The sequence below is a fragment of the Sabethes cyaneus genome, chromosome 1 (assembly GCF_943734655.1).
Source record: "Sabethes cyaneus chromosome 1, idSabCyanKW18_F2, whole genome shotgun sequence".
In the NCBI taxonomy this organism is placed as follows: Eukaryota; Metazoa; Arthropoda; class Insecta; order Diptera; family Culicidae; genus Sabethes; species Sabethes cyaneus.
Genome location: NC_071353.1, coordinates 173,174,791 through 173,199,365, shown reverse-complemented (window position 1 = coordinate 173,199,365; position 24,575 = coordinate 173,174,791). Strand labels below are relative to the sequence as shown.

The 24,575-nt window shown below is 41.8% G+C and overlaps 2 protein-coding genes across 2 annotated transcripts; one reads left to right on the top strand and one right to left on the bottom strand.

Annotated features, from left to right (window-relative positions):
• Nucleotides 1-5,757: 5,757 nt before the first annotated feature.
• On the bottom strand, nucleotides 5,758-11,383 carry LOC128732451 (uncharacterized). Its single transcript, XM_053825700.1, has 3 exons — nucleotides 10,458-11,383; nucleotides 9,682-10,397; nucleotides 5,758-5,888 (listed from the first exon to the last, which is right to left on the bottom strand). The coding sequence occupies exons 1-3, from the start codon at nucleotides 11,381-11,383 to the stop codon at nucleotides 5,758-5,760; spliced, it is 1,773 nt and encodes a 590-aa protein (XP_053681675.1).
• LOC128746090 (aminopeptidase N) lies at nucleotides 8,880-23,017 on the top strand. Its single transcript, XM_053843142.1, has 8 exons — nucleotides 8,880-8,966; nucleotides 19,687-19,768; nucleotides 19,947-20,875; nucleotides 20,939-21,017; nucleotides 21,075-21,838; nucleotides 21,899-22,282; nucleotides 22,342-22,656; nucleotides 22,714-23,017. Exons 2-8 carry the CDS (start codon nucleotides 19,697-19,699, stop codon nucleotides 22,976-22,978), a joined length of 2,808 nt encoding a protein of 935 aa, XP_053699117.1. The 5' UTR covers nucleotides 8,880-8,966; nucleotides 19,687-19,696; the 3' UTR covers nucleotides 22,979-23,017.
• Nucleotides 23,018-24,575: the final 1,558 nt, after the last annotated feature.

Genomic DNA, 24,575 nt, shown 5'->3' with positions numbered 1-24,575 from the left:
TGCAATAATTTTAACCGATCGCCTTGCGCTGCTGTTCGCTTGTTGCTGGTGGTTCATTTCGTTGCCGTGATGGCATAGTTGGCTGCTGAAGTCCTGGAATTGGCAGGAAATATGCTGCTCGCGACAACAAAACGATCAGAATTATCGTCACTTGCAGCTGGCCACTTGGAGTGGTATTTCTCGTGATTCAGGACCATACACGAACGGTTTCGTTGATCTCATAGCTGCTGAGGCTTTCCGGTTGGTCCTTTGCAACAAGCCGTGCCTGGTTAGCGGTTATCGGTACTCCAATTTACCGAACAGAGAATTACGTTAAATGCGTTAGTGCAAGTTTATTGCAAGCAGGAGTTATGATAATCAAACAATCGGTTCTTTTAAGGGCCACACAACGATTGAAGAGTTTATTATATTTTCTTGCCCAGTTATTACCATAATTAACACAGTCAACGAGAGAAAAGTTGAATTTTTCGCCATTTCGGACGACCAACCAATGACGGTAATAAGTTTTCTGGTCACAGGTGACATTTTCTGCGACTTCCAATACGTCTGCAGGTTGTAAATGCTTTATCCGTGTCCTTTTGTAAGCCGCAGAAAAGTTGCGCAAAATTTTCAACTTTTTGAAAACTCGCGCGTACCGTCTACCGATTACCAAAGGAAAAGCACTATTCAACGTAGAAACATATCATACAAATTTATTTACGGATGTAGCTTGTATACATGAAGAATCGTATTATTATATACATGGATACATCCTACTATCGCTACAAAGAGACTTACGTGGTCCTACGTCACCTATGCGGTCGTGTCTTGTGCACAACCCCTCTGATTTTTTTTTTTAATTTTTTGATTCAACAGTATAATTAGGTATTATACTATTCGTTGGTATTTTTTCATTTAGAGTTTTTGGCGAGTCTTTCAAATTATAAATCTTACTGCTTTGGGTATTCCCCAGTCTACGTATGGTTCGTAAGTCAACCTTCCCCTATTTAACAGTGATCTGTAAATTAAGCAGTGTGTTTTCAATGTATGCCCGCGTTCGTTAATTTTGCCACAAATTTAGTTCGATTGGGAGAACTCCTGTTGACTACCTACTGGATATAAGACGTTAATCAGTGCTGAAAGACCATTACCAAATACCTAACAATTGACGTCGATCGATTGCTTAAATTTCATTTCATAGGAGGCTTTGGTAGGCAAAAATCTGTCATTTTTCTCTTTGTTTTGAGTCATTTACTTGATACCTAATGTTTATACTTGATGTTTATTCAAATTCATTCATTCAATTTTTGTGTGTTAATAAAAGTTTATACATTATTCGAATCTGTGATTTTTAACGAATGTAGGTCTGTCGACAAAAAAAAAATGGAGAAAAAACTTGTGATCATTAATAGACTGGAAGGTGCAAATATTCAATACGAACTCAAGGGAAAGTCTGAGATAAGCAAATAATTAGAGCTTTAGATACTTCTTATTTTCGGTATTTCACCAGTATCTACAAATCTACCAATACCAAACTTTCTCAAGGAAAACAAGTCGTAAATCCTTGATCTCTACGCGGTATCGGCATAGGCTGGCTTTGCCCATTAACGATTCACAACGGCGATGAATTCATCAGTAGCGCATTTTTTTGACTTCGATGAGCTCTCTTTCGGTTACATAGAGCTTTCGAACCATGCAGCGTTAGGAGACATCTCATCCAACAAAGTCATGCTCTAGCTCAGCGGTTCCCAAATGGGGGTTCGCCAAAACTTTAGTTCGCTGCAGAACAGTATAGGGAAATCCGTCAGGGGGTACGCGAACCGAAAAAAGGTTGGGAACCGCTGCTCTAGCTAAATGTGGGAGTAATTGAACGTACTTCTAAAATATCTTAACATAAGGAAGAATAATTATCAATTTAATTTGTGTTATACGGGTTGTGCTATAGACACGTTCCCATGTTGGTTATAAGTTTACGTTAGATTTTTTAACATCCAGTACGTCATGTCAAACGTGTCATGGCGCCAGACCCGTTCATCTAAAGCTGGATAAACCTTGAATAATAATTTCTCGATTTTGACCCATATGAACAGTCAGTATAGCGTGAAAAGAAAAACAAACACTGGCCATCCATAAACAGAAGCCTGCACACTGAGTTTTCACAGGCATATATGGGCATTAGAGGTGGTCGGGTATGAAAATTTGAATATTTGAATCTGATCCGTACCGGCCCGTAATTGCAATTTTTTTTGGTTCCCGAACCCGGTCGGGTACGGGTACGTGAACGGGTACACGACCTAACTCGAACCGACCCGACTCTCTTTAGTGTTCAATGTGTTCAATAGAGATGGTCGGGTAAAAAAAAGCAAAGCACAGCCTAAATAGGTGCTACATTCCGTTATCGAAACTTGACCTTCTATTTCTATACGACAGACTTCGTAGCCAGGTGTTAGAGTACACGACAATTACAGGGTCAGTTGCTACGATACTATTGACTATAACAGCCTCTTCCAGCCGAGATTCGAACATACGACGACTGGCTTAAAGATCAGCATTATACCTCGAGGCCAACTGGGAGATGGTCGGATATGAAGATTTAAATATCCGAACCCGACCCGTGCCCAACCCGAAAATTAATTTTTTCAATACCAGAATCCGTCCCGAACCCGCGGTCCAGTAGGTTGAAATTTTATTACTAAATGAGCCAAATAGGTGGCGCGCTTACCCTAGTCGTAGAATGGCGTAGAAATCTATTTTCACGCAATTAATTTACTTATCGCAAAACTACCAGTGAGTTTAGTTAAAAGCTTTGAGCTTACGCGTTCCGCGTTATTTACATTAAATATTATAGCGAGCTAGCTGATTGCCCGATCTTACTCGGGGCCCCTTTGTCTCTCAGTTACTTGTATATCTGTTATTGAAACAAATATTCTTATAATGCAAGAAACCCTTTTTCTTCATTTGAATGAATCAGTTCCCCTCCTGTTCTTTCTCAGTTACTTATAAACGTGTTTTCTTCTCGGTAATACCTATAAATCGACACAAAGACTTTTACGTTTTTGAATCTCCGCCTTGTTAATGGCCATCTTATTCCCCCTTTCATAAATCCAGCCATTTGCTATTGTTCCGAATGTAAGAGAAACGCATCCCTTACTCATTTGAACTTTCCTTTCCCTTGTAAGAGACCATCTCCCTTTCTTCAACCCTCCTGCGCTGATTCTTTTATGTCAAAAACATTTGTTAACAAACGACATTTGATGAAGAACCATTGAGACGTTCCGGCGTTTCGAATTTATGGCCTCCTGTTAGGAACCCGCTTCCTTTTTGTCAAGCACTGCCCCCATAATGATTTCCTTATGTCAAATAACACGTGTACCAAATTTGGTGAAAACGGTCAACACACTTCGGAATTATGGCCTACCCCCTTTGTTAGCAACCCACCCCGACCTCTTTTTTATAAACCTCAGTGCTGATTCCCTTTTGTCAAAAAAAAAATGTGTGCCAAGTTGGGCGTGCCAAGGCGTTCTGGAGTTATAGCGGAACATACAAACATACTCACGCTCACTTTTATATATAGAGTAGGGCGGGGCATAAGTGCGATGTTTGAAGTTGTTATCAATTTTCATCGGATATAAAGAAGCACAATAAAATATATTTTATATTGTTGCAATAGCTCAATGTCCCATTTGCCATTTTCCGATGGTGTACTGCAGCCTCAGTCAGATCGAAACTTTACTAAACGTTTTTTCTTGTTTCACCAGCCGATACAATGTTTTTTTTCGGCCAGCATCTGTAGAGCAATTTTCTGCAGATCTTCCATTTCTAGCATCTGTAATGTAGTGCACAAAACTATAGTTATCTTTGCATTTTTGCCTCGTCGATCAATCGCACTTTTGCCTCGTCCGTGAATCGCACTTTTGTCCAGCTAGGGTCTTGACGGGGTTTGATCAAATTATGGAAAAGCGAAATATATTTTGTAAATTATTCTCACCGTCTTTTCAAAAGAGATACGTGAGTGATGTAAGACTCTGCTGCAATTCTTCAACAAATAATATTCTTTTGTTGATATCATATTTACCGTATAACGAAATATTACATGAAAACCACTCTAAAATAACATTTACACATAACTCAGCAACCATGCTTTGTAAACAACAAATGTTTACGATAGATTTAAGCTGTCAGAATAGTCACCCAACCATGCCGATGTAGTCAATTTACTCGGAATCTGCACTGATAAATCATTGAATCGCACTTTTGCCCCTCCTTACTCTATGTATATTCAATGCTTTCTGAGACCAGAATCATTGTGTTGATTGCCGCCGAAATTTATGATTGTTCTGTTGAACGCCCTCAAACCCCTTGCCTTTGCTCATTCGCTCCATTATCAGTTTGCCAATTTCCGTGCAAGTTTTTAGCTTTTAAGTTATCCAGCCAATAATTTTTTGACATCTGCTTGCACTTTTACTGCTAATTTATTTCACCTAATATTCTTTATGACACCAAAGCAATTATATTATTCAATACATAAAATATCATACTTAATCAGTCAACTCAGTGCTTCAAACATTTGTACACAGTTTGGTTTATTTCTTTAATTTGGTCTTTGAGGTAAAAGAATTAGCTTTAGGCTGTTAGGTTCTTTGATAAGTTGAACCCATGGCACATTATATGGTGAATTGTAGAATCAACATTTTCCACATGTTTCAAATGGATATTTTGCACTAAACTATAAGATTTCGAAAATGTTACCATTTCTAATTAATGATTTAGCATAGCTGTAAAGAATAGATGTGCTGTGAAAATCCGGCGGTCAATCAACCATTCCATGAAAGCTACCTTCCTTTACAAGTATTTGATTACCCCACAACGATCCACAGTGGAACCATTTTGGAAAAAGGCTGTCAAAAGACTTTTCTCGCTTTTCCTGACGTTTTCGAGCTTAGGTTTCTTAGGAGAAGTTTCATAAAAAAGTATTCTGCAACTAATGATATTTTCATATAATTAGATTTTAAGGGGATAACAAATTTAAAAAAAATAATTTTTTATAGCAACTAGATAGCATGGTCATGTGTTCGGCAAAGTTGTAGAACTTTAAATTTCATTAGTCTTTGCCGAAGATACTAAGTATCTGCATCATATGGATTGCGAGATATAACTGACTTTCTGTCGTGACCCCCTTAAAATCAGATTTTTTAACTTTTTGTAAATGCACGAAAGATTTCCTTAAATTTAGTTTTTCGTTACATCCCTATCTGAATTGTTTGGACTGTTCTTGAAAGCTTGAAAGACTCGCATATGATTCTTTTCACTATACAAAGATCCCTTTGTTTCGGCCACTTTTTTTCTTCTGATAGGTAGATAAACGCTTCTTGTACAGATTTATAACACGAGTTATTATAGATTGTGTACCGTTAAGCCTTCCAAGTAACCTCGAGCTACGCCACAACTGGTCCAACAAGCCAGTCGTCATATGTTCGAATCTCAGCTGAGAATGGTTGCTAGAGTCAATAGGGTCGTAGCAGTAGTACCGAAATTATCAACAAAATTGTAACAGCTGAGAGCGAAGTCTATCGAATAAAAACAGAAGGTCAAGTTTCGAAAGCGGAAAGTAGAATGTACCATTCCCGTCCCGTGCGTCGCTGCTTTTCTTCCGATTTCATTTTCGTACCAAAGTAAACAAAATCATCGACCACTTTAAAAGTTTCTACATCTATTACCTCCCCAGTTTCAGCACGCACCAGCCTAATCAGTTGGAAACCCATGTTCTAGCTTAATCCGTTACAGTCGAACTCGGTTAATTGAATCGTACACCACCTTGAAGTCCATAAACAAATAGTGAGTCTGCAAGTTGCATTCTTGGATTAGATCGGATCTTGGATCTCTCGCAAGTTTAGTTTGCGAAACAGGATCTGAGAGAGGATTTTGTGTGAAGGGTTCAGAAGTGTAATACCCTGATAATTGGATTCGAGTTGAGTAGGGCATATGAAACCTTCCAATCGGTTCGTAGGTAGTTCCTATTCGTCAAGCATAAGTAAAGTAGACTGCATACCATAGTAATGATGATTCAATGTTTGCTTATATATTATACAATATTTCTATTGTGTTTGTGTCACTTTTTAGTTTGGATTTTGGACATAGTGAGGTTAGTTTCTTTGTAGACTTCTTTTGAGTCTAAGATTATTCCTAGATCCCTTACAATTTTAGATTTTGGTATACAATGTAATTTCCTAAATATATATTAATAGATACAGTTTGAATGCTATGGAGTTACATTTTTTCACATTTAGTTTTAATAGCGATTTGTGGCATCAATTGTTGAATATATTGACTTCATTCTGAAATACTACGACGTTATGAGATTTGTTTTTCCATAAATAGTTTCACGTCATCTGCATATACAAGTACTTTGAAGTGCTTAAATAAGAAGGAAATGTCATTTACGTGTAGGATGAAAAAAATTGGCCCTAAGTGAGAATCCTGGGGAACTTTTATAGGGTCACAGAGGTCATTTTGAAAGTGAACAATTTGTTTGCGTTCCATTAAATATGACGCGTATTCCAATTTTTGCTAATTTGAACAATAGAAGTGGAACGTCTATTCTGTCAAACACCTTACTAAAGTCCGTGTAGATAGCTTCTACGTGGTTGCCATTATCTATTGTATTTAGAGTGAATGATATAAATTCCAAAATATTTGAGGAAGCAGAGTGGCCTTTAGAAAAGTCGCATTGTAATAATGTAGTAAAAGTTCTTCGGCCAGGTTTTTGAAAAATGTGGGTGCCATTCAGTCAGGTCCTGAACCTTTTGACGCAGTCAAGCCTTTGAGTGATTCGAATACGTCAGGTTCTGATAGTTGGAAGACTGATATGTCGTTAGGAAAATCAGGGATAAATGAGAAATATTTCCGGTCGCTTGTCTGACAAGCCAGTCGTCATATGTTCAAATCTCTGCTGGGCGGTGCTGCTTAGAGTCAGTAGGATCGTTGCATTAGCTCCGTAATTGTCTATTAATCGGCTGCGAAGTATATTGCCTGTTTCTTTGGTAACAAAACGCGCTGCACACTTTTTTGGGCAGCTTGAAATCGTCGCAAAAAGAATCTACTTAGCTGTATGTAAGTTATAAGTATATATTAAGCTATTGATTTGTTTGACAAAATAAACGATACCTGCCCTCGCGACGATTCTGGCGACGATTTCACCCGCGACGGTTATAATTCATCGCGTACGAAAAGGTGGGAAATTGGCAATATATCGACAAAGAAGGGTCTAGTCTTAAAGGCGTTAATAACCCAAGGCTTTGCTTTGCTTTTATTTGGGCACAAATTTTCTAAACAATTGCGAAGAACTTCAAGCTCCAGCCACAAATACTGGATACGTTTTATTAATCACTCATTTTGTACAGGATTTGTTTGGAAGGAAAAAGGGCAATTCGGGGTGGTCAGAATGAAGCCATGTTAACATAAAACCACAGAGAACAGACATTCATCTTAATCTCACAACGTGTGTAAAAGCTCGGCCGCTATTTTGAAAGTATGTAGTAATGCTCCCGTTTGTGGCGCTCACATCACTAAGAGGATTGATTTTGATTTTTAATGTCTGTCAATGCATATCAAAGTATTCAAAATAGTTGCTTGAGTTATTCGTTTTTAATCCTTCTGTGAACGTATGTTTGCGTAAATAAACCAAGTTTATTGCATTTTGGTTCAAAGTGATTCTGTGCGGCTTTCCGCACCCGTTCGCCTATACGAAAATTTTCATAGCGGTAAGGATTTCTGGAAGGTGATCTAAGTTGAGAAGATGAGAATGGTACGCTAAATTATTGAAAAACTCCAACTATGATACCTACTTGCGGTAATTAGCAAATTAAATAAAATCTTGAGATGTCGTTTGCTTTCTATTCTCGATTTTTAGCCAGGTTCAATAAATAACATAAACAAAGTTACAGCCGTTGCTACAGTAACTTACATCAGAGTAGCCAGTATTCCGTATATGCAGAATATAACAAGACAATGTATTAAATTTGGCAACGAGGATATTGGACAACTGGTGCACCTCAAGAGAGATGTCGCTAGTGTCTTATTGAAAAGTTGACACACCATTTACATGATATTTTATATGAGCATGAATGTCTGTTCTCTGTGATAAAACCACTAGCGGCTTTGCATCATGATTTTATTTTAGCCAAATTGTTTTGTACAAATGTGCTCAATGTAAACATTGTATCAAGTAAATCTGGCAAAAATGAAATTGACAATATAAAAATCAGACAGAAATTTAATTTCCAGCTAAAACATCTGACCACGCTAAACAAATCAAAGCACCCATAGATTGAAAGTCCCTTGAGTATTTTAAGACGACGCGTCCACAAACATAAACAAACCGAGTGCGAGTTCAATTTTCTATTCTTGTCCTGCCAAAAGTAACGCTCACTTAATTTGTCAAGGTTGTGGGTATGTCATTTTGGAAAACTTTTGGTTCCGAGTGATAAGAAGTCTCAGTAAACGGCGGGAGAATTTCCGGTTACACGTCGTGGTTTCGTACAAACAGGTTACCTACTTTCTTTCGACGGATTAAGTATTTTAAGAAAACATATATCACGCAGATGCACTCAGGCACGAGCTGCTTCAGAAGGATGCTATACACACGGTATGCCTCTCGATGATGACTGTATTATGGAAGGAATCGCACACACAGTGTTTGTGTTTGCCGTGGCGGAACGTAAAATTGAATAATAACTTTCGTATCCAAAGTGCTCTCCGTAGGAATTTTGCATAGCCATTGCTCGCTTAATTGAATAATACGTCGTCTTTTATCACTCAAACTTGGCAGCACTTAGCCCGATCAAAACGTTGTCTAGTTCGTCACTTTTGCCAGTCCGCCCGTCAGTCTTCGGTGAGATACGCAGCTAAACAGACTAAACAGAAGTTCTTTCCCTAGGAAGTTTCGATTCGAAAAAGTGATTTTCGGGTGTTGGAAGTAACTATCAGCAGTAAGCTTCTTGAAGGAAATCAAGTTTATATGGATTTTATTGAACCTATAATCTATCTTTGCAACTCATTTTTCACACATGTCAATGTTACCTTTGTCAGATTTACTGCAATCGTATTCTGCAAGTTTTAGAGACCATAACTTTCTCGCTGCAGGATCCATAATTATAAAGTAGACGAACAGTATAAAGCCCTGCAATGGTGCTGTTAAACAGAATAAATAGGGGAATAGACTGCCGGCTCCGGCCGTGATCATCATTCCAAATATCCACGGAAGACCCAGAAGAAAGAACAAAAACGACGAAAGTCTCAACTGTGAAAATGTGATCCGTTTATCTGTCGATCGTTGTAAATTGTCGGGAATATGAAAAACGTTGTAAATAATCAGTATAAAGCAGGTTGCATTAGTAATTATTATTAAACTAATGGGTAAAATCAAACCAAAGTACAGTGCTGGACCGTGAGGGTAGCAAATGTCGGAGAAATTATTCTGTTTGTGGTAATGAGTGTAATCCCAAGTTGCAAACGCTAAAACGGGTAATATTGGCAAACACCAGCATAGAATGGAAGCCCTAAAAATGCAATGTGACGGACGTAAACGACCAAGAACTTTTATGTATCGTAGAAATTGTAGATAGCCTATGATAAGCATCCACATAAACGTTACAAGAATAATATAGTGAAAGGATGCACCGAGTAAGGTACACTGTATCTTACTGCTCTCCTTGTCGCGTTCAATATCCGGTCCTTCAAGAAATACAATGAACATTTCAATCGCAATGGCCAGCGATAGTTGAAGCAGAACTTTGGAGTTGGCAGTACTCCTCCAGTTTGGGAAAATTATCGCGGTTATAAAGATCCCGCCCACACCCAGAAGGGACAAAGTGCACCCGATTGCGGTTATTACGTCCAGCACAATATTTCCCTGATCGCCAATAAATTTTTGCGATACACCAGTACTTTCGACATATTGCATATCCATGCAAAGTCGCGAAAAGGAAGTTAGATGCGAACATTTACATAGCGACAGGTCATGATCCTGTTGTACCATATAACATCTCTTGTATGACCATTGTGGCATTGCTTCTATTTCGTTGACGTTGAAGTCCCAGTACCCACAATTACTGGATTTATTCACGTCGGTATCTCGAAAGAATATCGGAAGTTCTCCCGGCAAATCCGAACCGAATCCCGGCAGTGTGATGCTGATAACTTTACTGTTTGCTTTAGAAACAGAACCATTAGTTACTTCCTTAAAAATGTGATCATTGAAAAATACTGTTATTACAACACGCAGTTGTTTCGTATTGTTGGCGTCCTCAGTTTCTGCTAAGAGCTTTATATTCTCTAGCAGAGTGCTCGGAATATAGCTAGCTATTTCCAGATTTTCCTCTTCCATTATATCCTCCTCCGATTCGTCGGCTGTAATCAGTCTGAAAATAATATTGTATGCAAAAAGATTAGTGGAAAACCTACATCTATCAACTAATTACCTTATTTGATATTCATCGAAACTATCCGTACCTGCCGGTACGGGTTCTTCGGTGTCCCCATAATATTGCACATCTTTTAGCAGCGCAATTCCAGTGACATTAGCAACGGCAGGATCGGCTATCAGTAAAACCAACCGGCCCGTCCGGTAGAGTAATGATCCATTTAAATTAATCATGCGGTCAATTTTATTATCGCCATGCTCTACGCCAACTGGATTACTATTGTTACCGCCAATTGAGCCATCTTCTGCGGTGGTACTATTTGTCACTGATATTTGATTTATTATGGCATCCGTGGCGTCCAGAAGGATGTTTGTCGCGTTCAGCGCTACTTGAGAGTTCAGCAGAATTGACTCGTTCACGTACATCACCCGGTTCAGTATGGCCGACAATCTACTGTACAAGCTCTCCCTTTTGTTACCAAATACAGTGCCATTATTACTATTTTCATTGAATAATGTCGACTTAATGTTTTCAATCGTCTTCGAGAGATAGAATACGTCAGCGGGAACTAGCGCAGCGGTGGAATCTATCACGCCGATGAGGTCGGTCAGAATCTCGGCGACTGCCTCGTGCTGTATTGGATTAGTTTGATAATTGTATAATTTTAACGTTTCCGTACGAACATTCGTTGCACACTGGAACGCAGTTCCGTTCAATTGCTCCCAATAGCCCCCGTAGATTCGGTTTCCGATACATCTTCTCCTCAAAGGCAATCCCGTAGGTTCGATTAAGCATAGAGTTTGCGGTGCAACGGTCTGGCCAACCCGCGCCAGTGGCCATTGGAATCCTGCGTGCATGTCCTCCGGAAAGCAAAACTCGGTACTGTTGATTCCCAGATAGGTGTATTGTTCATTGTCGGCTTTCTCAAACAGTCGGTGCAATTGATCCAGTGTTTCTTTTGGTCCTGCAACGAATTCATACATTAATCTATAGAAATTGCATTACGTAACAGTTTTTAAGCCTTTTGATGTCAAAACGGCTTATTTACAATGTGATTTCGAGAAACAAAGATATATTTCAACTTTTCGAAAGGACCTAGACCTACCTAGTGATGGTTAAGATGCGCCCAAGACTCTCTGTTGTGAACAACATTCGGTACCGACGCCAGCCTCGGTTAGATCTCGCGCGGCTGAAGCAGCCAGACGTCGCCGCAAACTACGCGCATTCACTCGAAGCTGCACTGCCGGAAGAGGACGAGCTGGACGAAGCCCCTCTCGAGGACTGTTGGAACACTATCAAAACAGCCATCAGTAGTGTAGCGGAGAGCTCCATCGGGCATGTGGCCCGGAATCAGCGGAACGATTGGTTTGACGATGAATGTAGGAGGGTTATGGATGAGGAGAACGCTGCGCGGGCGGCCAAGATGCGCAGTACCACACGTCAGAACGTGGAAAGACACAAACAGAAGAAGATGCAGCGAAACCAAATCTTTCCGGAGAAAAAGCGCAACCTGGAAGAGCAGGAATATGCAGAGTTGGAGCGGCTGCATCGTTCTCAGGAAACGCGGAAGTTCTACCAGAAACTGAACGGATCCCGCAAAGGCTTTGTGCCGCGAGCCGAAATGTGTCGGGATAAGACTGGCAGTATTCTGACGAACGATCGTGAGGTGACGGATAGGTGGAAGCAGCACTTCGACGAACACCTGAATGACGCCCAGGCGGAAAACCATGGCGGCGGGGAAAGCGATTTCGATGGTGCAACAAACGGGGAAGAGGTGCCAGCCCCAACGATAGGCGAAGTTAAGGAGGCCTTAGCGGAGCTTATTAAAATGGGACTGCTGACCATTTGTCTGCACCGACTAATTGTTAGAATTTGGGACACGGAACAGCTACCGGAGGAGTGGAAAGATGGGGTTATCTGCCCGATCTACAAAAAGGGCGACAAGTTGGACTGTGAGAACTATCGAGCGATCACCGTTCTCAATGCCGCTTATAAAGTGCTGTCCCAAATCATTTTCCGCCGTCTATCACCAATTGGTAATAGATTTGTGGGAACTTATCAAGCCGGCTTCGTCGAAGGTCGGTCTACAACGGATCAAATATTTACACTGCGGCAAATCCTCCAACAGGGCCGTGAATACAGAGTTCCCACGCATCATTTATTCGTTGACTTCAAAGCCGCATATGATACCATCGACCGGAAAGAGCTATGGAAAATCATGGACGAGAACAGCTTCCCCAGGAAGCTCATCAAACTGATTAAATCTACGATGGATGGTACACAGTGCTGTGTTCGGATTTCGGGTGAATTGTCAAGTTCATTCGAATCACACAGAGGGCTTCGTCAAGGTGATGGTCTTTCATGCCTGCTGTTCAACATAGCGCTACAAGGTGTTATGAACCGAGCGGATATCAACACGCGGGGCACGATATTCAAAAAATCTAGTCAATTCGTCTGCTTTGCCGATGACATGGATATTATCGGCAGAACATCTGTGGCGGTGGCTGAACAGTACACCAGACTAAAGCGTGAAGCAGAAAAGATTGGGTTAAAGGTAAATACGTCTAAAACAAAGTATATGCTGGCCAGCGGAACCGAGGCTGAACGACACCGCTTGGGCAGTAGTATATTGATCGACGGCGATGAGTTTGAGGTAGTCGATGAATTTGTCTACCTTGGCTCACTGGTAACAGCGGACAATGATACCAGCCGTGAGATTCGGAGGCGTATTATCAGCGGAAGTCGTGCTTACTATGGGCTCCACAAGCAATTGCGGTCGAGCAGACTAAGTCCCCGTACAAAGTGCACCCTGTACAAGACGCTTATTAGACCGGTTGTTCTCTACGGGCATGAAACATGGACAATGCTCGAGGAGGACCTGCGAGTGCTCGGAGTCTTCGAACGACGAGTGCTAAGAACGATCTTCGGCGGTGTACAGGAGAACGGAGTATGGAAGCGGAGGATGAACCATGAACTCGCATAGCTCTATGGCGAACCCAGTATCCAGAAGGTGGCTAAAGCTGGACGGATGCGATGGGCAGGGCATGTTGCAAGAATGCCGGACAACTACCCTGCAAAGATGGTGTTCGCCTCAAATCCGGTAGGAACAAGACGACCAGGAGCGCAGCGAGCAAGATGGTTAGACCAGGTGGAGCGAGATCTGACGGAGAGTACTCGGTGTCCGAGGAATTGGAGAGCGGTAGCCCTCAACCGAGTTACATGGAGAAATTTTGTTCAACAGGCTTTGTCTTAGGACGGCAAGCCACCTAAGTAAGTAAGTAGAGATGGTTTTTCGCGAAATGGTATTCTGCGAAACTCTATATTCAGCGTCAATCTCATTCCGGCAGTGTGATGGTGATAACTTTACTGTTTGCTTTAGAAACAGAACCATTAGTTACTTCCTTAAAAATGTGATCATTGAAAAATACTGATTAGGTGAATACTCACCTAAAGAAATTCTTTTTGTCGAGTAATAAAATACGCGTGTATCTCGATCGGTCATCTTTTTACTATAAAGTTGTTACAGAGTGTTGGTATAAAAGTGAGTGGTATTAAAAGCTCTTTTGCAGTGACATCACAAGCTATAATTACTAGAATAGAAGTATAGTCAGTTTCGGGTTGTGTGGGCTGTTTGCGCAACATTCTCCGGCCCGTTGAAATGGCGCATTTCAAGATCCATCAGCATCCTCAATACCTTCGTTGTCCAGTGGCAATAAACAGACCTTCTTGACTGCTCGTTTGGTTGTTCCGTGTAGCGTCCGTAAACCAATTACTCGCGTAATACCATCGGAGCCGGGATACAACACTGAAGAGGAGGGGCATTGTCATCGACAATCAACACGAGTGCGCCAACTTTAAACTGGGTGATCTTGAAATCTTTCTGGCGTCGCTGGAGCTCGTGCAGGTAATCCTTCATCCAGATGCTCCAGAATCTCTGTTTCAAATCCTGCACAAACTGCCATCGTGATAAGCATCCAGAAGGAATATGTTGATAAGAAGGTTCCGGAACTGCATCAAGGCCACGCCCAATTAAGAAATGCGCAGGAGTAATGGCACGGTTCTCATTCGGGTCATCTGATATGGGTGTAAGTGGACGCGAATTGAGTATCGCCTCAATCTGGGCCAACACAGTGAAAAGTTCTTCATAGGAGAGTTTGTGTTCAGCAAGGACTCTCTTAAGGTGAAATTTCACAGATTTTACCCCGGCCTCCCAAATGTCGCCGAAATGCGGGCTCCGGGGTGGAATAAAATGACATTCAATTGCCTGCCGAGTGGAATAATCATTCAGCTTTCGTTTATGGTGTTCGTCTCGGACAAGTGCAGCTAAACGGTTCATGTCATTATTCGCGCCTTCAAAATTTGTCGCATTATCTGAATGAAGTCTACGGGGAATTCCACGACGGCTGACAAAGCGTTGCAAGGCTCCCATAAATGCCTCTGACGTCAAGTTAGAAACGACCTCCAAATGCAAAGCGCGGGTAGCCATGCATATAAATACACAAACGTAGCCTTTAGTGAGCTGGGAGTTACGACTTGTGGTATTAGCTCGAATTTTGAAAGGACCCGCGAAGTCCAATCCAGTTTCTGCAAACTCTGGTGCTGGTTTAACTCGATAGTCAGGAAGATCACCCATCAGTTGGGTAGCTCGTCGAGGCGCCATTCGGGAACATGGCATGCTGTATCAACTGACGAATGATGCCCTTCACACGCAATGGCCAGTATCGTTGCCTAACAATTCCTAGAAGACCTCGCAGCCCAACGTACATATTCGTACAATGAAGATGACGTAACAAAGTTTTAGTGAATGGGTGTTTTTGGGGGAGTAACGCTTGATGTTTGCTTTCATACGGAATGTCAGCATGTTTCAAACGAATCAATAAACGGATTCAAATTACGCATGGAATGATTCAACTGTTTAGAACCCTTCAGAAGACGCCGTTCAGCATCGAACACCTCGTTTTGAACTAGTATCATCAGCTTCGAAGCTCGCTGAATTTCATTCGCAGTCAAAAGGCTCTATTTAGTTTCTTCTTGCCACTTTTAACGTAATCGCAAAACCGAACTACGTATGCAATAGAATTCTGCATGATAGTGAAACGGCTTATTCTGTCGAATAGTTCCATTAGACCAAATGGCAGCCAGATTTTTCCAGACATTTTTATTCTCTTTTTCCAGATTTTCGTAAAAACCGGTTGGTAACGCTGCCGCTCAGGCAAAGTTGCTGTCTTGAATGTACAGCACTCGTTCGCTAATTGCACGAATGAGGCGATGCGATTAGCGAATTTCGTTTTTTAATTGCACGATAGTTGCCAATATTTATTGTAAAACGTGATGTGTTATCACTGTAAAGAACTCTTCACATGCATTCACACGTACGCTAAATTTTGGGAAGAACATCTAAATTTTTACAAACGAACTTAATGAATATGTGTTCAATATTTCAAAAAGTTCAGTCAAATTTGCATGAATTTGTAATGTATCTACGTAATGCAGAGATAGAGAATTTGCATTCGGCAACGCTGCATTTTTGTTTATAGCAACCACCTGGAAAACCACGTGTAGTTTGACAGATAACTGTTTTTTAGTTGCACGATCGTGCAACTAGCGAACGTGCAATTAAAAGACGGTGCAGTAAGAGGACGTGCAATTAGCGCACGAGTGCTGTATCACATCGCCACAGCTCATGATTGACAGAGCAAGGAGAACATTTTTCTGAGGTTGCAATGAAACTATTCGCCTTTACCTTTGACTCTCCCACGGCTCGTCCTATATTCTGCACCTTCAACCCTTGCCTTCCAGTGACTATAGGACGTATCTTCTCCAGAATTCGACATCTTTCACGCAGAAATTCCATAGTAGCTGAATAATTTGGTAACTTGTCCGCTCGCTGAACGATCTCCCATGCCTTGCGAGTCTCAGTATCAAGTTGATTTTCTGTCGTTACGGTTAAGCAGCATACATTCCCCTAGGCCATTGACCAACAATCCAAGATTTTTTAGCGCATCGACATTTTTCGTACACACATCGATCAACTTGCGAAGGTCGTTTGCATTTTCATTCGTAAGTCTGGGAAGATCAAGGAGGGCATTGATGTGTCTGTCAATGATTAACCGGCGATCCACGAACCGATTCGTTAGCATCGCCCACGCTGCGGCATAATCGTTGTTATTGATGATTTCTTGGTCAATGATACCGCCGCCTTATTACTAACGAATTAGGAAGACGGTATAGTTTAATGACTGACGTCTCGGAACTATACCGCGCCATCACCGTCTCAAACATCGACTTAAAGGCGTACCATTTCTCATAGGATCCATCAAACGTAGGCAGGGGTACATGAAACATTGCAGGTGCACTAGTAGATGGTCGAAACGGTGCAGATGGAATTTCTTCTTTCCGAACGATTTCATCGAGACGTGTTGTAAGCAAAACAAACAGCTCGCCGTACAGCTGCTCGAAACCGACATATGTAGCTTCCGATTCTTCTCTCGCACGATCATCAATATCCAGCTCAAACATTTGCATCTGCAGATTATTCACTTCCGCATAGGCGGCATCTACGGTCTTCAATTGTAAATGCAAAAACTGCCCAGCTAGCACCAACTCGTATATCAATGTACGAAAACTCTCGGAAATATCTCCTAACAAACTCAAAATCGTAACTAAAGCTGGATAAAGTGGGATCAAGTTGATTTTCTGTCGTACATAATGATAATGACTGACATACATACGATTTTCAGCACAAAATCGTAGAGTAGTACGGAGCGACTCGCGCTTAATCGGATATTATCGTATATAAATACTTATATAGTCGTAACACTCAAAATTATTCGTAATCACGTATATCACCTCCAAAATAGTACGGATAAGCCAATTTTGCGCATGAAATACGATTTATTGAGCATGTATATCTGTACGTAATGCTGATTTTTACCTTTTTTATACATATGAAAATGCTAGCTGGGTGTTAATTGCTGCTCAGATTAGCATTTGGCACTGAATCTTCTTCATACACATCATCTCGCACTCGCATGATTCGTCTTTCATCGAATCGAATTGATTTTTAATCACTCTGTATTTTCGGCCTTTTCGTAATTGTTAAACGCTGGCACCACTTTCATCTCATCGTCACCGATATCGTGGGGTGGTGTTGATTGTATAACATTTCGCCGAATACCATTTCGCGGAAAACCAATTCGCGGATGACCATAACGCGGAATATACTGTTTCGCGGAAAACCATTTCGCGGAAAACATTTTCGCGGAAAGTACCATTTCGCGGAAAACGTTTTTGCGGAAAGTACTATTTCGCGGAAAAAATTTTCGCCGAAAGTACTATTTGGCAGAGAACCACCGCTCATTCAGTTTGGAAACCGCAAAACGCGGCTTTGCCGCTTTGTATTCAACGAAAGTTAAATTGATGCGAGGACTAGGGAAAACTGACTAGAGGTCAGTAGACCTAGGAAAACGAATAGACCTAAACAGATGTGATCTCTGCAGGGGGGCTGCCCCCCCGCAGTGGCCGGCGCTTCCGACGGCGGGTCACCGGCGAACACTCGCCGTTGCCTGCGGCCGGCTCGCCCTGAATCATCTAGGAAACGTTTGCTACTAACATGGTTTTCCGCGAAACAATATTTTCCGCCAAATGGTTTTCCGCGAAATGTTTCTTTCCCCCAAACGGTTTTCCGCGGAATAGTCCTTTCCGCGAAAGGGTTTTCGGCGTTTTGGTACATTCCGCGAAATAGTACTTTCCGCGAAAATGTTTTCCGCGAAATGGTATTCCGCGAAACGGTACTCCGCGATGTGGTCTTCGGCGAAATGTTATACAACCGTGGTGTTCGCATCATCATGAAAGCGTTCTCAGTTCACTGTTCACTTATTGTTCTTGATCGGTAAGCTTCCTCACTTTTCGTGTTCGAACTTCGAATTCGATTCCGCAAGGGCGGTTTTCTTCTTATTGCACTTGCTAGTGCAATTTGGGTTTTCGAGCACTTGATAATCCGGAAGGATTCACGCAATTGCTCGAAGATTAGTCACTTATTCTACGAATCCGCTAGGCGGTCTATTCGGAAAAGTCACTTCGAAGGCACTGCTGTACCAGTCGAATAACTATCAAATTCGTATGCACTATTAGCACATTAATCCATTTTATTGCTCGGTTCACCAAAATGAATGGCGTCACTTATTAGGTTGTGTCCGAATCACTATCCGGCCGATCGATCATTAGAAAGCGACGATACACAAAATATCACAAAAATCGTTTTTAACGCTTCTAAAACACATCGCAAATCCGATTCGTCGAAGGACCAAAAGATGAACTCCGAAATAGCTATCGAAGGTCCCGCGGACCTAAAGAAATTCTTTTTGTCGAGTAATAAAATACGCGTGTGTCTCGATTGGTAATCTATAGACTTGTTACAAAGTGTTGGTATAAAAGTGAGTGGTATAAAAAGCTTTTTTTGCAGTGACATCACAAGCTATAATTACTAGAATAGAAGTATAGTCAGTTTCGGGATGTGTGGGCTGTTTGCGCAACACGTGTAAAAAGACTTAAGTTTAATGCAATTTTACCAACTGTGCTTAACAAATCAAAATTAAATTCAGGTATCAGGTTTTCACATTTTCTGTAACTGATCTTAACAATTATTTGGACTTTCGTTTTATTTTGTCCCTTTTGCTCTCAAATAAATTCTGCTATTACAATTGTGTGTGCATTTCTTTTGCGTCATGTCGTAATTTAAAAAATCAAAGACATCTCGCAACCTAAAGAAGGCCCTTGCTTTTCTGGAACGCAATATGATCTTTTTGATACGCCCATGTAATCAGAAAATTATTTCTAGGTTAATCACAAATATAGCAATACATTGTAATGGTGATTTTGACTTGGATTAGAATACCCGTTATTATTAGATATTTGAGCCTGAAAAACACATTTTTTTTTTAGCGCGAGAAATAACATAACTCACTACTCTTAACCAATAAAAATCCATGTAGAGAGAAACTATAAAGCTCCTGATGTTGAAATCGATTATAAGCGTTATGTTTATGTTTTATTCATCCACCGGGTCATTACAAGTCGTTTTGTGAAACAAATCAGGCAGCATGGTCAAAGCCCATTGCTACATTCGCAAGTCGTAAATATGCATTTCAAATTGGGTACAATGTTATCATCATACCTATAAAATACTACTTTCTACATTCTTTTTCCTTTTTGTTTAAAACTAGTGCGTGTTTATAGTGTGTAGAAAAAAACCATAAATTATACAATAATTACAATTATATTGCAGCCTCAACGCAATGGGGTGTTCATACATCTATTTAGCAGTGGCGTTATTATCCATTGCTGGTCCAGTATTTTCTTGGAGAGAGGTAAGTTCACTTTCGCCAAACATCAATGAATAAAATTCCATATTCATTGATTTGTTCCGAGAAGGGTGCGTTGCACCGATTTTGATTCGGCGCTCATTAGTCACAAGCTTGCAATCCACCGCGGGAACAGCGGAAAGCACTTAGTTGTTGTAACGGACGAACATGTTTTTGATTTCAGTACCGAATCCGAAGGAGTATCGACTTATCAGTCACCAATCCACTGATACCGGATGCGAAACTACCGGCCGATTTGGTACCGAAAAACTACTCCCTACGGTTGGAGCTAAACGACGAGCAGCTATCGTTTCACGGTGATGTCAACATTACGATGACATGCACCAAACGAACGAACCAGATCAATCTGCACGCTCACGGGGATTTGCAGGTGGATGAAGTGAGCCTGGAGGTCGTACAGCACGCCGAAAATGGCGAAACTACGGTAGTGAAAATTCGCCGTGTCGACAGAGTACCGAAGAAACCTTTGCTGGTGGTTTATCTACAGGATGATCTTTCGGCCGGTAATCTGTACGAAACTCGAATCCACTTCAAAGGCATGATTTGGGAAAATACCGAAGGTTTGTTCCAGGGTAAATATAAGCAAATGAATGGTGATAATCTGCAGGATCATTCGTATTTTGCAACCTATTTCCGACCGCATCACGCGAGACGAGTTTTCCCGTGCTTTGACGAGCCGGCGTACAAGGTTCCGTTTAAGGTCACCATCATCCGACCCAAACAGTATCACACCTTGTTCAATACGGAAGTAGAAAGTACGGAAAGCTTTAACGAGCACAAGCAAGCGGATCATTTCCGCGTCACACCACCGATTTCCACCTTCACGCTGGGTTTCGTAATTTCCGAACTGGTTGAGCTGCCTTCGGCCGATGCGAAGAACAACGCCGCCGTCGAGCAACCGATCGTAAGAATATGGACCCGAAAGGATGTGCAGGAAAATTTGAACGGAGCGAGGGCGAAAATTGCGCTGATTATGGAGCATCTGACCAACTTCTGGAACGTTTCCTACCCGCTGGGTAAGCTGGATATTGTCGCACTGCCGAACTTTTCCTCCGTCAAACCGGCCGACAATTGGGGGCTTATTTTGTTTAAGTGAGTTTTGTTTTGAAGGTAATCCTTCTTGAAAAGGTTTGAATCTTACTGTTGATTTTGTAGGGAAAATGAATTACAGCAAGGTTATTATGGAATAACGCAGGAGTTGGTGTACCAATGGTTAGGATCGTGGATAACTCCAGTAAGTTTGACCATTGCGTTTTATCATTATTTCGATTAATGTGTTCTATATTTTAAGAACTGGTGGAGCGATGCTCACGTTAACAAGGCGATTGCTGGTTTTCTTTCCGCTTCAACTGCGATTGAAATTGATAATGGTGTTGAATTCGATGGAAAGTGGCCTATGACTATACTGTATTCCATTTACTACGAGTTTAGTAAACGTTATCCTCACTCACGCATCACGGCAATGAAACAGGAAACTACCTGCAGTAAAACCGAACTTGTTCTACGGATGCTGAACTACACTCTCGGAGAAGATACTTTCCGAAAGGGCATGCAAAACGTAATCAAGCATCGTGAATATAAAACATTCGTTACCGGTGATGTTTGGGAGTCTCTTACGAAGCAAGCCCATTTGGATAATAAACTGTGCGAATCGGCAACCATCAACGAAATAGCTGAATCTTGGATCACAAAGGACCGCATTCCGGTTGTCAAAGTGACGCGAGCGTACGATAAACGGACGGCCACCGTCACCCAGAGGCTGTACCTTCGGGAACGTCCTCACGACGTTCCGGAGCAGGAGAAAATGCTTTGGTGGATTCCGCTGGTCGTTGCACGACAAGATAACTTAAACTTCAGCAATTCAAGTGCTACAAAATGGATGAAAAAAGTTAAAGAAGTCACATTGGAAGACCTACCAAATTCGAACCATTTCATCATAGTCAATCCAGAGGAAATAGGCCCTTTCCCCGTCAACTATGACGAACACAACTGGAACCTACTGGCAAATTACCTCCTAACACAAGAAGGTCGTTCCAAAATTCCAATCTACACAAGGTAGAGTTTAAATTCCTGCCAACTGTGAAACGAAACATTTCATTTCCACCCGCTTTACAGAGCCAAACTGCTACATGACGCCTGGAACCTGGCCTACGCCGGTGACTTAAGCTTCGCAACGGCCTTCAACATGACACTGTTCATGAAGTACGAACGGAACCATCTGGTGTGGAACCCGGTCTTCACGCTGATCGACCACATCGGACGGCACATCGACATGTCGGCGGCACACAAAAAGTTCGAAATCTACGTACGAACACTGCTGACTCCGCTGTACGAAGAACTGCTGATCAACCAACGGGAGGACGAGGAAAAGTGGAAATCGAACCTCCGCTCGCTAGCGAAATCTTTCCTCTGTAAGGCCGGCTACAAACCGTGCATCGAGGAAGCACAGCGCGTCTTTAGGAACTGGATGGAAAGCAGTGAACCGGATATGGGAAATCCGTTAGTTATCTCCGATAACACATCCGTGTTTTAAATTTAACATTTTGAACAATTTCTAGCGTGGCGAATCAGTACATATGTCCGGTGTTCAAATGGGGCACCCAGGAGGAGTGGGAATTTGGACTGCAGCGTGTCATCAACTTCCCCGAGTCGAGGATGAAGAGCGAACGAACGTATCTGCTGAAGACGCTCGCCGGATGTCCGATTCAGGCGTCGAAAATTAACCGACTGTTAAACATAACGGTGCTGGAGAACAACGGAAATTTCACCGACAACGATATCAGTTTGATTTTCAAAATGCTGTCCGGTGGATCGAACGGTTATATGGCTCTTTTCAAATTTCTGCAGCAAAACTGGAACGCCATCAAACTTCGGTACTGTTGACTGTGAGAAAACTTGTACTCCAATCTTAGATTTCGACTGTTTTTCAGATTCAAAGATCAAGAATCGCTGTGGGATAATCTAATCAACTCGGCTACAGGACTGTTTACCACCCAGGAAGGGTACGACATGGTGTCCCAGCTGTACGTTCAAAGGCAGGGAGAATTCGGAACGGCCGAACATATCATAGAAAAATCACTGAAAAACATCAAGGAGGAAACGAAGTGGAGTGATGAAAATCTGCCCGTCATCGAGAAATGGTTGGATAACTTCCTGAAAGAGCATAAACTGAGTAATGAGAAATTTATGGGGTAGGAATGATGTAGTACAACAGTTAGAATAGCCTCTCACAAAAGCGTTACAATCGTATACACTGATAAGATATCGTATGGATACTCAAATCTGTATTTCAGAGAAAAAGTTTGAAATAGAGAAACATCGCCATGTTTAATAGAAACTTGTTTTTAATTTTTTCGAAATTATACTATATTCTATGATCATCCTGTTTTGCTTGTAAATTCATTCGTTCATTCAGTTTTGAAGCGTTGTATTATTCGATAAAATACTTACATTACTTTACTTTACTTTTACGTTCATAAACCCCAGCCCTCGTCGATCAGCTTTCTTTAGCGTCTTGTCCGTGGAGGGCCACCACAAGAATTATTGTTCTGTATAGTGCAGGTTTCATCGGAGAACCAAGTTCTAACTAGCATTACCTGCCACAGCGCAGTTCGTTTGACTGAATCGTGAGCCACTTTAAAGTCCACAGGCAGATGATGAGTGACTTATACTGCCGGAACTTGTCTAGTAACTGACGCATGATAAACATCTGAACTATCGTGGAACGAAGCTCACGAAATCCAGCTCTGTACCCGTCAACGAAGAACTCTGCTAGCAATCTCATTGTACAGAATAGGATACGAGAGTACCTTATAGGCAGAATTCTGCAATATAGCAGCCGGTAGCAGCCGGTCTTTCCCAGCAGCGTAACCGTTTTCAGCTCTCTAATTACGTGAATTCTAACAGTCGAGTCTATAGGATCGTAGCACTAACCCTGCTGTGGTCCTGTACTCTTGAATGTAGACTCTGTGAAAAAAGTAGAACGCCAAATTCCTTCGGAATGTAGCCCCATGCCTTTGCTTTACTAGTTTTGCCTTAATTGCATTTTTAACCTCTTCCTGTGTTGGTGACTCCACCGTTTGACTATTCCTGCTAATCTCCGTGTTTACCGCTCGATTAAACAACGTTTGTAAATGCTCCTTTCACTTTGTTGCTGTCGCCGTTTCGTTCAGCAGGTTGGCTGTGTTGCGCAACATTTATGGTGGATTCATTTTCCGCAGCTCTAATCTCTCTCTTTCTCTGTTCTGGGGTGTAGCCGCAGAGAGGATGCGACTGCTGGCCTGGCTCTTCTCGTCTGTCACTCTTTGGCATTTGGCATCAAACTAGCAATTACGCTATCATCCACGCGTCGTGCCTACTACCTCTTGCCCAGTTATGTTACTCCATAGCCTGTTTATACCTTCTCGCTTTCTTCCTACTGTTCTGCGATTCGTTGATCAAGCTTTCTGGCATATTCCGCTGCCACGCCATCTGCCGCCAAACTCTGGGTATTGAAACGCAGCGTCTCCTCATTTTGAACCTTCCACAACTTTGCGCGACGAGTTTGTGATCAGAGCCGACTTTTGGTCCCCGAAAAGACCGATGACATCGATAACATCCGAAAAGTGCCGACCGTCAATCAGGACATAATCGATCTGAGAATTAGAGTCTCCATTTGTATGCCTCCAGGTATGTTTCCACGTATTCAGACGTGAAAATTAGGTGCTACAGATGGCCATCAGATCGTTATCATTGGTCGACAGATGGAGGCCATGTCTTCTAATGGCAGGACGGAAGAGTTCCTTTCTCTCGA

Bases quoted from the DNA above. Each gene is read 5' to 3' on its own strand.
- LOC128732451 (XM_053825700.1), bottom strand. From the start codon at position 11,383: ATGTATGAATTCGTTGCAGGACCAAAAGAAACACTGGATCAATTGCAC. The intron at 10,398-10,457 runs GTAATTAGTTGA...TATTATTTTCAG, and splicing joins TTCGATGAATATCAAATAAG to ACTGATTACAGCCGACGAAT. The intron at 5,889-9,681 runs GTAAGATACAGT...ATCCTCTCTCAG, and splicing joins TGAACGCGACAAGGAGAGCA to ATCCTGTTTCGCAAACTAAA.
- LOC128746090 (XM_053843142.1), top strand. From the start codon at position 19,697: ATGGGGTGTTCATACATCTATTTAGCAGTGGCGTTATTATCCATTGCT. The intron at 21,018-21,074 runs GTAAGTTTGACC...CTATATTTTAAG, and splicing joins TAGGATCGTGGATAACTCCA to AACTGGTGGAGCGATGCTCA. The intron at 22,657-22,713 runs GTACTGTTGACT...ACTGTTTTTCAG, and splicing joins TGGAACGCCATCAAACTTCG to ATTCAAAGATCAAGAATCGC.